The 15,595-nt window shown below is 41.0% G+C and overlaps 1 protein-coding gene across 1 annotated transcript in view; it reads left to right on the top strand.

Annotated features, from left to right (window-relative positions):
- The first annotated feature begins 248 nt into the window (after positions 1-248).
- The window catches only part of gtf3c2 (general transcription factor IIIC, polypeptide 2, beta), a 37,358-nt gene continuing 22,011 nt past the window's right edge, over positions 249-15,595 (top strand). Inside the window, exons 1-12 of the mRNA XM_050058546.1 lie at positions 249-298; positions 412-544; positions 1,297-1,406; positions 3,833-4,415; positions 4,648-4,793; positions 5,085-5,275; positions 5,484-5,569; positions 5,818-5,895; positions 7,567-7,668; positions 7,924-8,151; positions 8,448-8,559; positions 8,672-8,789. Of these exons, the coding sequence (XP_049914503.1) occupies positions 1,382-1,406; positions 3,833-4,415; positions 4,648-4,793; positions 5,085-5,275; positions 5,484-5,569; positions 5,818-5,895; positions 7,567-7,668; positions 7,924-8,151; positions 8,448-8,559; positions 8,672-8,789 (1,669 nt within the window). The 5' untranslated portion in view covers positions 249-298; positions 412-544; positions 1,297-1,381. The remainder of the gene's footprint in view (positions 299-411; positions 545-1,296; positions 1,407-3,832; positions 4,416-4,647; positions 4,794-5,084; positions 5,276-5,483; positions 5,570-5,817; positions 5,896-7,566; positions 7,669-7,923; positions 8,152-8,447; positions 8,560-8,671; positions 8,790-15,595) is intronic.

The raw sequence follows: 15,595 nt of genomic DNA, 5'->3' as shown, positions 1-15,595 counted from the left end.
TTTTACATTGATTTGCATTAATTGTATATTTTCATGAATATGCTTTTATTAAAAAGAATGTTTAATGCATGATTTTGTTTGTGACAGAGTATTATTACATTATTGTTTGAGTACTTTTGCCCAGGTAAAGGATCCACAGCTGGTTTGATGTACTGTATGACCTCCAGATGGTTGATAGTGAGGATTGAACTCACGACTGCAACAGTGGTAAACAGGTGCAGTACCATGTTCTGTTGGTAGGGGGCGGTGTGGGTCACCATGCTGGTACTGTAACATGGCGGTCGGATGTAAGCAGAATGTGAGTTTCAGCTACCGGAATCAGTGGAAACAACGCGGGTGATGTTTATATTTTGCCATTCAAGAAAGAATAAGGGCTGCCCCCATAAATCCGGTATGTTTCTACGGTTCTAGTGATCTTCCACGGTGTCGTTCCTGGTAGCAGAGTTTGGGACTCGATCCCGAGTGGCCGGACTCTAGTTTCCCAGATTCGGTACGAGGCTTTTCAGCCTTCGCCACCGAGGAGGAAGCCTCTGTCCTCTGCAGGGTGAGTTTTTAACGGTAGTAATGGTGGTACTCGTAACGTCTGACGGTTACCGACCGACTTTAAGAGTGTTTCAATTACTTAACGGCAGTGTAGGAAGCGTTACACTCACCAGCCACTTTAGCCAGTTAGCATTAGCTTTGTGGTGTTAGCTCAATAGCGTGACTAGATGACGGTGTAAGTCACCGGGAAAACAAATGAGTAACACACGTGTATTACTTAAATAACTATTTACTTGGTGTATATGGCATTTTTAACATATGCCGAATTAATGAATGGTTCAAAACCATTTGGCGTATTAGGTCTCTGTGTGTATATAACCCATTTACACTTGGTACAACTGAAGAAAGCATAAAACTGACACAGTATTAAACGAGGTTTGGTGTGTCAGCCTTAGACAACGTGGTATCGAGGTGATATCGGTACTGTGCCTGCTCTTTCACCCCACGTTTTATTTTAAACTATGTGCAAAGCAAGCTGTCAGGCTGTGTATAATACAATAAAGATAAATATGGTAATGTCTGCTGTCTTTACACGCTGTTGAATTGTGGCTGACAACTTTGAGTCTGTCAGTCCAGACCAAAGGAGGTAGCACTGAGGTTTTCTGATGAAATATTACTGTACGTGCACAGTCACTGTGTACCCTTATATGAGACAGCCTTCAGGTGTTTGTACTGTGTTCTCAGATAATGTGGTGTAGTTCATGAAAAAGGTTAATGGATGCTATGTGTGTCTTCTGTTTCTTGTCTGAGCAGCAGCAAAGCCAGAGTGAGGAGGAACTTGCTCCATGCATGAGGAGGAATCACACAGGTCCACCACAGCACAAGAAACCCAGATCTTATGGATCCCATTGACTCTGAACAAGGTTAGACAGGCTATAACATATCAATGCATTTGTTTACTTTCTATCATAAAGGTGTCATGGGGGAAAGAAGACAGAAGTGTGCACAAATTACTTATTTTTACCCCTAGAGTAATGTCAAGGTACTGTTGCAATAGCAGTGTAAGTTATGTAAACACATACCACTGTGTGTCCTAGTGCAGTGCAAAATAAACCGCAAAAGATGTAATGCAGTGTTGTGTTCATTTTGCACTTATATTTTAGAATGTTGACAGTATTATTTAATATCATGCACTGTTATTTTGGGAGCAAAAATTATCTGGTCATTTTCACAAAGTACTCCTTTGTGCTTACTGACTTCAATTTCCCAGTGACACCTGCCACATTATATTTTACTGTGTTTCAAAGTATGGTTTCTTTTTGTAAGGATGCAACCTGTAAAAGTAATATTTGGTGAGATAGTTGTGCATATTGGTCCCTTCAACAAAGCTATACTTTCTGTCTTTTCAATCAGGGCTCCAGACTTTTTTTTTTGCCCACGGTTCCTTAACCATCCAGACATGAAGAATTAATGGATTTAAGAAAAAATGAATATGTTTCATTCATATGATTTGGTCAAAACGCTCCCAGGTGGAGAGATTTGCAAGAATACTACAACATAGTATTATTGCTAGCCCCACAGAAAAAAAGATAAAAGATACAGGATTAACAGGATTGATAAATAAACTGCTGTTTCCTACTGTTTTATACCAGTACTCAGTTTATGTAAAGCACTTTATAGTCAATAAAAGCTACGTACATGTTTTATTATCAAAGTACCAGTACTTTAGCAGTGTAGTTCAGGGCAGAACTGGAGTAAATGTGGTTGGTTACTGTCATCTCTGATAGAAAATCCAAACACTGATGTGAAGTGTCTGTAACTCTAAACTCAAAGTTTAGAATACCTCCAAATTGTACTCAGCTGAAGCATTTTCATACATATATTGGGGCGGCAGTAGCTCAGTCCATAGGGACCTGGGTTGGGAACCAGAGGGTTGCCTGTTCGAGTCCCCATCCAGACCAAAATATGGAGCGTGGACTGGTGGCTGGAGAGGTGCCAGTTCACCTCCTGGGCACTGCCGAGGTGCCCCTGAGCAAGGCACTGAATCTCCCAACTAGGGATGCACCAAATATTCGGTAACCGAATATATTCAGCAGGGATGCACCAAATATTCGGTAACCGAATATATTCAGCCAAATATTGCAAAAAAGCACACATTCGGTATTCGGTGGAATAAGTTAAAAGCAAGGCCGAATAATCACGGCGTGTTTTGATAACGCAATCAAACAGCGTGCCGTGACGGGCGGAGTAAAATGTCGGCAGTGTGGCGATCCGCCCGTCACTGCACTCCCATTTGCGACTAAAAATAGTTTTGAGCGAGCAAAATAGGCTTAAATCATTCAGCACGCTGTGCGAGCAGCCTACAGATTTCAACCAGCAGCAGAAACGAAAGGCGAATCCCACCGATTGTGGGTTGAACGGGGGTCACAGACACAGACAGTAATGTATTCCTGTCAAATACAGGAATACATTACATTACATTACATTACATGCGACGGATAAGTCTGCTCCAATAATATCCTCTTCTTGGCGTGTGGACTGCCCAGAAGTACCTGAACAGCCGAGCCAGCTGAACACAGGTATGTGATGTGTCAGAGGAGAAAGAGCCGTTCACGGCCCACAAACCTCACCGCACTTTAGGGACTGTTCTTTACTTATGAAGGGACTGTNACTCTGACATCTCTCCACTTAGTGCATGTATAGGTCCTGTTTGTGCATGTGTGTGTCTTTTGGACAAGCAAGAGTGAAAACATTGAATTTCCCCTCAGGGGGATTAATAAAGTAAATAAACTAAACATAAACTTATATTTATTGTAAACTTGTGTCGTCACATTAAACTGCAGTTCACTTTTTAATGCTTCTTGTACCTCTGAACAGAAACTCTGAGTCCTGTTGTGTTTGCCTCTGTTAGCTTTGTTAGATGGACTCTGCTACTCACCGACTGCTCACTGCCTTCAGCCAACTAGCTTTCCTCTTGCTGATGTCAGAAAAGAGTTGTTGGTTATATTATAGCATTATCTGGGAAGGAGATGGGCCGGTACCTCGGGAACATTTCAGAATCTTCATCATTTTTTCATTGGTCACACACTAAGTAGCAAGCCAGTGATAGTGCCTAGAATAACAGCATGAGAAGACGCGCTCGATTCAGTTTGTCATTTGCTTAGTGAAAGTTAGATATATTTGCAAACATATCTTTTGTCCGGGAGGCATCCTGGGAAATTTCATTTCAAACACATTCTCTGTCATCCCTGGAACAATAGGACACCGTTAGTCTCAAGATGATTGAATTGATTTCTGTTCATACTGTGTGCTGTATACCTGTGGAGTAATAACATCACCCTCCTCACAGGGCCAGAGAAGCCAGCAGAGCAGTGTTGTGATTTAACACCCAGCTCCAGAGGACGTCAACGGAAGAAAAATCCAAAATATTTAGATTATGAAACTGAAAGCGTGTTTGATGTCCAAAGTTCCCAGAAAAAAACACGTAGAAAGAGCTCAGGAGAAGGAAGAGCAGCAGCTTCTAAAAGGTCTCCGGCCAAGAGTAGAAAAGCTAAGACTGCCACACAACAGAGTGAGGATGGGGAAGAAGAAGCAGGTGACAGAACACCTCAAGAGCCTGATGGAAAAACTTCAGAGGAAACACCTAAAAAGGCAGTGAGAGCCAAGAAGACCCCAAGGAAAAAGACTCCCGCCAAAAAAGGTCCTGCCAAAAAAACTCCCACAACTGATGGGGACCTCCCAACTGGGGAGGGTGGAGTTGTAGTTACTGTGCAGCAGGAAAATGGGACGCCAAAGCCAAAGAGAAAGTATGTGAGGAGGAAGCCTGTACAGGAACCAGCTCCAGAACCACCACGTGAGGAGGCGCAAGGGGAACCGACAGAACCCGAGGAGACCACACCAAGTGGACGCCGCAGGAGAGGTGCTGCTAAAGCGTAAGTTACATGTAGTCAGTCATCACATTTCTACAACAAGACAAGAAGAAGACAAGAGAAAGTAAATAAGGTGTACATACACGTCTATATACTTAAAAAGTAATTTATAGGTAGAGATACAGGTCAGAAGAATTTTGGTGACATCTTCAAGTGCATCTGCAAGTGTTCTCCATGCATTCAATTTCTCAAACAGCAATGTAGTCACTCTTTATTAAAAATGTTTTTTCCCTAGGGCTTTGAAGTACCTCCAGTCTTTGGCAAAAGAAGTGTTCGCTCATCCAGGTGATGAGCCAGGCTCCCAGGCAAGGGCAAACAGTGATGTCACCCCTACAGACCAGGACTCAGTCACAGAGCGGAAAAGTCTCAAAGGAAGCAAAGGTAAAAGAAGAAAAAAAAGGAGTGCTAAAATGCTAACTCATTTTCGGGTTTTAGGACTCCTTCCTGCAGCACTCAATTACTAGACGGTTACCCAGGGCAGTGACCCCCGCAGCACATTCTGACCCTTCTGTTCCTCAATATAGTGGAAGACTGTACATGTATGTTATGTAAAAAGTCCAGTTAGCAAGGTTAACTGCTTCCATTTTTAGGCTAAGCTAAACTAATCAGCTCCTGGCTCTGGCTCAGCACTGAGCTTCCAGGCATGAATTACTTTTCTTTACATTCCTACAGGGCGTAAAGGCAAGAAGAGGAAACGCTCTTACTCTGACAGTGACGCCGCAGAAGATGAGGACTTTGTTCCAGATGTTGAAGAAGATGAGGAGGTTGAGGAGATGGAAGATGAAGAAGAAGCAGAGGACTCCGACTCAGACTTGGGGACTGGTCGAAGAAGTCCACCAACTTTCTACTTCAACAAGAACCATGTAAGTAAACTTAATTGTTATCGGTTATGAACACATTTTGCTCCCTACTTTAAATATTGTGATACAGAGACTCAAGAGACAGTTGGTTTAAAAAAATGTTAGCGTAGTTTCAGGCAAACTTTTGATCTCTGCTGAGCTGAAAAGTGAACATTAAAAATTGCATCGAATGAGGAGCATTAAACTCATCCAATGTCCTTTTGTCCTGCAGACAGGCCCGAATGTGAAAACCCCCAACGGGCTCACCACCAACGTCATGAAAGTAGTTTGGGACGCCACTGACACGACCAAGAAATTGTAAGAAGCTACCGCTGCAGACTGGTTGTGGTTGTTTTACCGGATATTATTAAAGAACCACAGGCCAACCAACATTTTTTACACATTTCTTACATTATGTAGAAAAACCAACTCTGTCATGACGTGATTTCACCGAAGTGCAAAACTACATAAAACAAACCCTAAAGCAACATTAAAAATCATACCATTTAGAGAGCAGTACCCTGATATTTGTTTGTGACGTATTATGATGTGTGTATGTTTTCCAGCCGGGAGGAGCACCACAGCAGCTGGGTGTTCCCAGAGTGGGTCCCCTGCACCAATGACTGGCACCTCGTACCACAAAGGTAGTTCACCTTTATACTTTGTTTGTAATCAACAGGATAATCTAGTTTTCTACAGGAAAGGGAACTTTTAAAATATTCAAAATAAAGCCAGAGAGCTTTTTTTAGTTAGAGGTAGAAAACTCAGTGGAAAACTGCGCTTGAAAAAATAGCTATTATTATTTTATTTAATGGGGCCTTTTGTGTTCAGTTCAATGTTCAGTTTGTTCAATGAAAGAATGTTGGAAAGAAAGTCCTTTAATTTTTGAATTCATCAAGAAATTTGTTGTAATATAACAGTATACTGAAAGCAGCACAAAGGCTTCCCACTTTTTTTTTTTTTTTTTAAAGATTTTACTTTTATTACAAGGACAACAAACAAACAAGAGGAAAAAACAACTCACAAAAAAAAGAAAAAACAGACAAAAAAAAAGAAGAAGACAAAACAAAACATAAGCTATATATATATATATATATATATACAGATAAGTAGCATTACGTACATTTAGCACATGCAGATGTAGTAATGTAATACTTATACCATTAGAGAAGATAACATCTTTGCTATGTGCAGTTGGGAAAAGCAGATCAAAACTAACNGGAGCGGCGTGGTCGGCGTTTGGCGTCCTCACAGCATGTCACCGGAAGTCAAAGGGCTTCACACTTTAATATTTGTTTATTTACTGCAGGTAATATCTCCAGAGTTACTTTTAATTACTCAATTACTACAGGAGCTGAGCTCCCATCATTTTGACTGCTTTTTTATGCCTCTGCGCTGACGATAGCTGCGACTGGAAGTATTATGTTTTCAGGTTGTGTGTCTGTACGTATGTAAGACTCCCTCCCATCCTTGTGAACAAGATATTTCTAGAACACCTCAAGGGAATTTCTTCATATTTGGCAAAAATGTCCGCTTGGATGAACTGAGTACTTTTTGGTGGTCCTAGGTCAAATGTCAAGGTCACTGTGACCTTGTCCGTGTCATTCTCGTGAATACAATATTGTGTGTTCTTGGAGGAATTTCTTCAAATTTGGCACAAAGGTTGACTTGGTCTTGAGGATGAACTCATAAGATTTTGGTGGTCATGGGTCGCTGTAACCTTGCATCCAACTCATTCTGGTGAATGCAATATCTCAAGAACAGCTTCAGGGAATTTCTTCAAATTCAAGATTATAGTTTTTGTATGTTTTTAGGAAATGAAACATCTAACCTCAGGAAGCCATGTTGGACGTTCTCAGCTCTTGGGCAACAGTATCTTCAACAGGGGGGCGTCGGTAGCGTAGTGGATAGTGCCGGCACCCCATGTACAGAGGCATTGCCTCGCCGCAGCGGCTGCGGGTTCGAATCTGGCTCGCGGCCCTTTGCTGCATATCAGTCCCCACTCTCTCTCTGTCTCCCCATTTCACCCTCTGTCCTGTCAATAAAGGCAAAAAGCCAATAAAAATAATCTTTAAAAAAAAAACCAGTGTCTTCAACAGCTGATTATGTTTCACGGCTGATAATCTTTGTTTGTTAACAGATGTGGTTAGTTTGTGTGCTGTTTTATTCTGAGACAAACGACTTGTCACCCATTGTCAGTCTTTGGTATGTAACAACCCCGTCAGCCGTTGTGGAGCATCTGCTGTATGGTGATGGATGTGGTAGGAATTCTTATACAAGTTAGTTATCAAAGATTTGTTTTATGTGTTGTTCAGCGATGTGGAGAAATACCTGCCTCAGGAGCTTCAGTCGGCTGCTTTCAAAGTGTCCAGAGAAGGCCTCAGCAAGGAGCAGACACCTCTGCAAAGACTCAGCAGGTTAGACTGAGCTTCAACCTAACTTTTAAGCATAAAGTAAAAAGCAATTGTAATTTAACATTTGAAATGATATCTTTCAACTATTAATTCGATTATTGTGTGACTGTGGCTGTATATGCCTCAGAAAGTTTTTGTTTTGCACTTAAATACTCCATAAAGGGAGTTTGTTTTTATTGGTTTCTTTTGGAGGGTCTAAAATAAAGTTCAACTATGGTTTTGTGTTTATAACACCTCTATGTTGATGTAACTGACCAGGTTCACAGCAGTGCCCTCTCACCCGGATCGCTGGGACATGATGTTGTATACAGGTGGACCGGTCTGGGCTATGGAGTGGTGTCCTACACCTGATGGTGCTCCGGCATCACAGTACTTAGCTCTGGCCTGCCATCGAGGGATGGACGACCAGCACTATGTCAACAAGACGTACAGCGGACCTGGACTCGTTCAGCTGTGGAACTTGGGCACGCTGGAGTACAACTGCAGGTACAGCTCAAGTGTGGGCACTGGGGTTATTTGAGGACTGATAGATAAAGCTTATTTACCTTTAAGTGTTTTACTGTGCAGTTGATTGATGCATTTGTGTTGAGTTGGCTACATCACTGTCGAGTTTATTTTAATGTTTCCAGAGCTATTTTTGAATCAAATGCTTAGTCAGCCCACCAATGTTTTCTATATTAAGCTTTATCTGTGTTGTACCTCTGCAACATATTGTTCCCCCCTCATTTGCTTTGTATGATACATCTTATTCTGTATCTTTAATCCCTCCTCTGTCTCTGCAGACCAGACTCCCAGCCAGCCTTGGCCTATGGCTTGGCCCAGGACAAAGGCTTCATCTGGCATGTAAAGTGGTGTCCTGCAGGAGGCTGGGAGCTTCCCAGCTGTGGCAGAAAGGTAAGATGTTCCAGTAGCATGGGTTTTTGAAATCACATCTTTGGTCTGGAGTTGCCTAAGAGCCTATACTTTGTGACAATATTAAAACATTTGAAATCTCCTGCCACCAAAGGCTCCGTTCCTGCCCAGACTGGGTCTTCTCGCAGTTGCTGCCTCCTCCGGTGTGGTCACCATTTACAGCCTGCCCCACCCTGATGCTCTACACTCCAACAAGATGACGGCTAACTCTGGTAAGACTGTAAATATCTACAACCATTCAATTACAAGTATTGTCACATTGGGGTATCATGGTTTTCTGTAACTCTAAAAATGACTCATAGAGTTCCTGACCAGTTCACAGCCCTGACTTGACCACATTCAGAAAATGAAGTGTGTCCTGTGTTCAGTAGAGGGCAGTGTTGCTTTTCTAAAGCCTGAAGTCAGCATGTTGGATACCTGACTCCTGCTGCAGCCTGTGAGGACACAGGACTGCAGTAAAGCAGTGCCTTAGTGGTGGTTTTTGGATCATGGCAGCATTGTAAAAATGAACAGCTGGACTGTGGGTTTGTTCACATCTTGCTAGACCCCACCCAGCTGCTGATTTTGACATTAGCTTTGCTGCAGTGTGTTACACAACTCCCTTACTCTGATTTTTCACGCACCTTAATGAAAAATGACAAATCAAGTATGATTCAATAAAACGTGAGCAAACAAATACTGTAAGGACAGATATCAGCTCAGAGGCACATTGTCTTATCCCGCCTTAAAAGAATCACCCAGAGCTTCCATCCATATTCTGCCCCCTAGAAGGCATGAATGAAGGTTGAGAATAGGTGCTTTTAGCAGGCGCCATAGTGACACTGAAGCATCATGCCATCCCTGCGAGTGATTCAGTGTAATGAGGGTCCATGTGTTTACTCAGACATTTGGAGTTGCCATGAAACAGTTATCAAACATGTGATATCCATAGTCCAGTTTTCACAAATTTAACCAGCGAGTGGTCGAAAGAAGTGTATTCACACAGATTATCACATCCCATTGTCCAAAAAAGTGTCCTATTAAACAGCGCAACTAAGAATTAATCTACAGACTTCTTTCTTAAATAATCGATTCATTTGTTCTATAAAAAGTCTGAAAATGGTGAGAAATGGCCATTACAACTACTTTAAAGCCCAGGAATTATTCAGTTTACACTGACCACGTTTGCATGCACAATAGGGTCGCGCAGTATACCAGTTTTAAGGTGTATCATGGTATGAAAATTGACAGTTATCATACCGTATACATTTGCTTATCTACGGTATTGGGAAAAAATGCAGCCATACCAAGCATCTCCTTACCTTCTCAACTGCCAGTCAGACTTTTTACACATACTTCTATTTGGGGAAAAAAAAAAAAAAAAAAAGTTTCAGTTATAACAAAGTAGGTCTTAAATCAAAAATCCTTCTGTTTTCATTCCTTTAAAAGTCAGTTACTGATGATAATACTAATGATAGTAATTGTGTAAAACCGTATACCGTGATACTGTAAAACCGTGGTAGTTTCTGAGGACGCTTATTGTACAGTGAAAATCTCATACTGTCAAAACCATAATGCACAAAATAGTTTTTGCCCTTGCTCCAAAAAAGGAAAATAGTTGTATACATGGCTAATGAAAATGAATATTCCACTAATATTCCTGTTCAAATGCAGCTGTGCAAACTGTGATTAACATGCCCTTGGGGCGGCAGTAGCTCAGTCTATAGGGACTTGGGTTGGAAACCGGGGGGTCGTCGGCTCAAGTCCCCGTTCGGACCAAATATGGAGTGTGGACTGGTAACTGGAGAGGTGCCAGTTCACCTCCTGGGCACTGCTGAGGTGCCCTTGAGCAAGGCACTGAACCCCCAGCTGCTCAGTGCGCCTGTTGGCAGACTTGTTGAAACATGCAAACAGCCTCCCCCTTTGATTCCTTTAAAAATCCTCTTGAAAAGCTCTGCTTTGTGATATTTGCACGTATCCAAAAACCTGTCGATATCCAATGCTGTGTCTCAAATCGCGTATTTCTGTACTTACACTTAATATTTTGAGTGCATAAGTGCGTTCACACTGAGGAGTATGGAAAAATGCAGTGCACTGTGAGTACCCGGATGGTGCACTCAAAACGGTCAAAAAGTTGAGTGTGGAACTATGGACACTTCTCGCCCTCAATGGTCTCCATCTTGGCTACGTAGCAGAAGGGGAGGGACCACTTTTCAAACAGGAAATAGCGGCCGAAGACTGTGCGACAATGAATGTCGCTGCATTGTACAAATACATGTGTTTTTTGCACTAAGCACCACTATACTGTTGTCGGATATAAGTATGCAGTATGTTTATTGGGTTAATTTAGCAGTCTGTAATGATTTGGTACCGCGAACAATAGTGCGAATGCTAATGCTAGTTTGCTAACTAGCTAACAGCTGCGGTCGTCATTTCCGGTAAGTGCACAACAGGCTGTGTTTGTTTTGAGACAACACTATCCTGTCGAAATTCACGCACTACGCCAATGAGTACATAGTGCACGTAGTATGCTACATGGAAGTGTACTAATGGAAGTACGCGATTTGAGACACAGCACAAGTCTTTCATAATGTTTTAAGTAGGTTTGTTGTTCCTTCTAACCAAAAATGTTGGCGTCTCTTTTGGACATGCATTTCTACACCAGCCTTGGAAACTGTTGGCGAGTTGGTTTGTGTACAGCACATCCATACGAATGAGACGCATAATCTGAATGCGCTGTATTCATGTCCAAAGAACACTATAAAAACCTGAATAGTGCGGCATATCCCACATTACTACGTTCAGAATAAGGCCTACTATGGAATAAACAAACAGAATATGCTGTTCACATGATCTGTATCAAATTAACGAATATTGTCATATTTGGTATAATAGGGGAATATTAGTGTACATGTAAACGTAGTCGCTGATATAAAACAGGTAAAATGGCAAATTCTCATAACAGAGAAGCTGGAACCAACAAATATTTTGCATTATTGATGGGAAAAATCACAAACAATTAATTGATTATCAAAACTGTTGCTGATTCATTTCAGTTGACTAATAGCTTATTTGGTTTAGTTCTAGTCTCAGAATGATTTGTGGCTACAGCCTTTCACACACAACCTGTATAACTTAACAGTAAGTATGTTATCAGTCACACAGCAGCATATCCATCATATCAGCCATGGGCATCATTACCTGGAGCAGATCTCGTGTAAAATAAAAAGACAGTATCCATAAAGACTCCCCGTCTCCCTGTGTGTCGGTGCATATTTAGTGCTCGGGGGTCTATTAAACCATTTAATGCAGCTTTAACAGTTAACAGACACACTTAAACACACACACATGCACACATATAATGCTCTCCAGGAGTGTGAGTTTATGCTGACATTATAGATGCTGGAGCCTGTGGCCTGGTCCATTCAGATCACTGCGTCAGCTGCCTCTGGGGCTCTGCTGATAGAAGACTGTATGAATGAGATTAATGGCGATCCTATCTGCCACATCCATCATACACAGAAACCTGGTTATGTCTGCGTGTATGTGTGTGTATGGGTGTGTGTGTTTATCTGTCTGTTTCTGGCCAGCGGTGCAGGCTAATCTGATTAAACATTGCACCAGTCTAAGATCATAGCAATTCCATAGAGCACACATCTTGGAAATAAACACTCACGCATTTTATTATATCACAGTCGACACAACATTTGTACATCCCATTAGGCCTTGCGATACGGGGCATATCTTCTCTATGGCATAATGTAACATGAGGGTTGGCTGGTATTTGTGTCTGTAGTGTGATAATGATATTTTTCAGTGATTCTGGTGTAGTATACCTTAGAATGTAGCAATTTTCTGCAAATAACTTGGGCGTCATGCTGAATTTTATTGTTCCCAGTCTTAAATCACCACATATCTCATCTGAATAAAATGAAATAACATACTTTTACATTAACTCGCCCAAATTGTATTTGATCAGACACAAACATCAGCTGCATTATTTACCTATAATTCAATGTTTGACACTACCAAGAGTTGAAAAAGGCACACACAACTGCCCTTATTTTGATTTAAAAGCGCCATTATGGAGGAGCTCATGCAGAGTCATTCACATGTTAATATTTAAATGAAATACAGTGTATAAGGTGACAACAGACTCTACGGTATTACACTTGACTTGGTTTTACAATGAAGAAAAATTTCCACTGCAGTTTGAACATAAAAAGCCATATAAAACTTGACATTTCCATTCTTTTCTCCCTTTACTCCATTGCTTCATGGCCCACGGTTTCCATTTTATTTTGTAGCCATGGGTCATTGGATCCAGCTTCCAAAGAGCTACTCCATCAGCCCCCTGCTTCCAACCATAGGTTATAGTTATTGGAGAGAAAGGTTGCAGAGCGCTCACATTTTGGAGATACCAACTCTTAAACACACACACACACACACACACACACACACACACACACAGGTGACTGCAGAGAGAGACTATAACTTATTCTCGGACTTATACTGAGTTTTTGAACAGGATTTTCATGATTTTAGAGATACTGTTGTCTACAGTCTAAATTTGACCAATGCACAAAAAAGATGCACCGATCCAGCTTTTTCAGTTTCAATACCGATCCCGATGCTGTGGCTTTGAGTATCAGCCAATACCCGATACCAACCTGATACCATGGTTGACCTAAAAAGCTATATACCTTTACATGTAGAACAGAAAAGACTAGAGGCATCAGGCATTGATGACTACACAGTTCTTTCCGAAGATAAAATGAAACAAGATGAAACAGATTAATGCAATGATGATGATGAACTATTTATTTTTAACAAAAATAAACAATTATGCAACAGCAGTTGAAATAGTGTGAAATACCTCCACACAGCAGATTCTTTCCTTCGCTCCATGACGTATGACGTAGCCCGCGTAGCAATAGATTTAAAGGGAAAGGATCGCCTCAGGTATAGGTTGCATTTTCCGATACCCGATCCATTTATTTTGATGATATCAGGGCCGATATTCGATCCAGATATCAGATCGGTGCATCCCTATGCACAAACAAAAAAAGCCTCTAAAATGACAAATTCCATTTTTTTCCCAACATGAAGGTCTAAACTGCTGCTTCAAAGCTTCCTTCACATTTAAAATTCTTGTTGGTTTTTTTCTATTTTTTTTTTATTGTTAGAAACAGGTCCCCAACTCCCAGAAAAAAATACAGAGGACATAACTTCAGTGTTCAGTGGTGTTATTGGTCTTAGGTCTTTCAAATTAAAAAGCATAGCATAAGCATATGTTGCATCGCCAAAAGCAGGTCAACATTTTCACTCATCTAGTAAAATACCTTCAAACATCTACAAGTTAGCAAGGTACCAACATTCATGTTGCCCAGAGGATGAATCTTACTGACTTTCGTGATCTCTTGACATTTGTTCTAGTGTCAGGAGCAAATCAGAATTTCAATTCATCCAACAATTTTTTTAACCAAATACGTTGGAAATTAGTTACGTCAGCCTTAATGTGCTTTGTGTTTAGTTCTAATTGGCACTTGGTTGCAAATGTGAAATGCAAATTTGGCATTTCACATTTGCAACCAAGTGACAGAACAGAAAGTAATGCAAGGACTCAAATTTAAAATCCAAAGACTGTATTTTAAGGTTAAAACTTTTTTTTTCTTTTGTTTTTTTTTTGTTTGAAAAATAGTCAGGTTGACTAATCATGTGATAAACATGTTTATCCATGCAACAGTTTTGAGTTTTGAGGGGTTTTTTTTCCTTTACATTTCTGGCCCCTACCCAACCCCAAGGTCCCACATTCAGCTTTTCCGGATGCAATTAAAAACAAACAAAAATAATTCATAAATTAAATTAGAAATCTAAAAAAGAGAAATGACAATTAAATTCATAAATGATAATAGATAATTAACCCCTCCTTTTTAACATAGTGGTTAAGTCAGTGATAAAACGAAAAAAATTATGTTAAGCGACTACACTGTAAAATATTTGACATATTGTAGGTTGGAAGTGGGCATTTCTGTAGGCTTTCAATAAATAGCTCTGTTGTCAGACATCATTTTGAGCCGCTGACCTCGAGTTTATTTTGCAGGCAGAAAAATACCCTTCATCAGCTCAACTGTTCTATAAGGGCAGACAGGAAAATTAATTTTGAACTGGCCCTTGAGAGGTGGGGGAGGGATGGAGATGGTAAAGGTCCATTTAACCAAGTGAAAAATGACCAGTGAATCGCTTTATAGTTTCCTGCTTCTTTCGGCCTGACATGATGAGCACTAATTGAATGCAGATTAGCTATCTTACGTGACCATGGGTGGAAATAACGTCCATGCGACTCAGTATCATCTGAAAGGGTTAAAGGTGAAATTGGCTAAGACAGGGTTAAAGGGTGTGTGTGTGCGTGTGTTTATCCCGGTGTCTCTCCACCAGCCCAGTGCTGTTCTCGACAGATAATTATAAATGGCTTTTGTCTGTCCAGTCGCCAGAATGAATGAGGAAGTGAATGAGAAGAGGAGGCTGTTAAAGCTGCAGAATTAGAGGAGGAGGGAGGGAAAAAAAGACAAAAAGGGGAATGTGAGACTGCGTAGTGAACGCACATAATTTACAGCGCCGTTCTCCATCAGACAAGGATCTATAATTGAAATGACAAAGAAGATGCATCACCGAGCCAGTTGTTAGTGTTGGAAGCTATGAATTTTAGGTCTAGTAGCTGACACCTCGTGTATCCAGACTCTGTCAATCATCAAGGACTCACTTGGGATCGGGAGGGGAAGGAGCTGGAGGGGTCACGGGAAGGCCAGGATAAAGCACTTTGGTGTGTGTTGTACTTTTATTCACCAGTCTTTTGTCAGTCAATCTTCATTTCAAAAGCATTCACCCTAAACTATGTTCAGATTAGGGTTTAAAATGTAAGGGTTTACTGGTAAAGTTGAGACTAGCTTTATGTGAGGGTAACATCAGCTGTTTCATGTTAATTTTATGCCACTTTAACATGAAAATCCTGAGTATGATGCAAACAGTTGGTCACTAG

The sequence above is a fragment of the Epinephelus moara genome, chromosome 12, assembly GCF_006386435.1.
Source record: "Epinephelus moara isolate mb chromosome 12, YSFRI_EMoa_1.0, whole genome shotgun sequence".
In the NCBI taxonomy this organism is placed as follows: Eukaryota; Metazoa; Chordata; class Actinopteri; order Perciformes; family Serranidae; genus Epinephelus; species Epinephelus moara.
The sequence above is the reverse complement of the archived record's forward strand: the minus strand, read 5'-3'. Positions and strand labels throughout refer to the sequence as shown.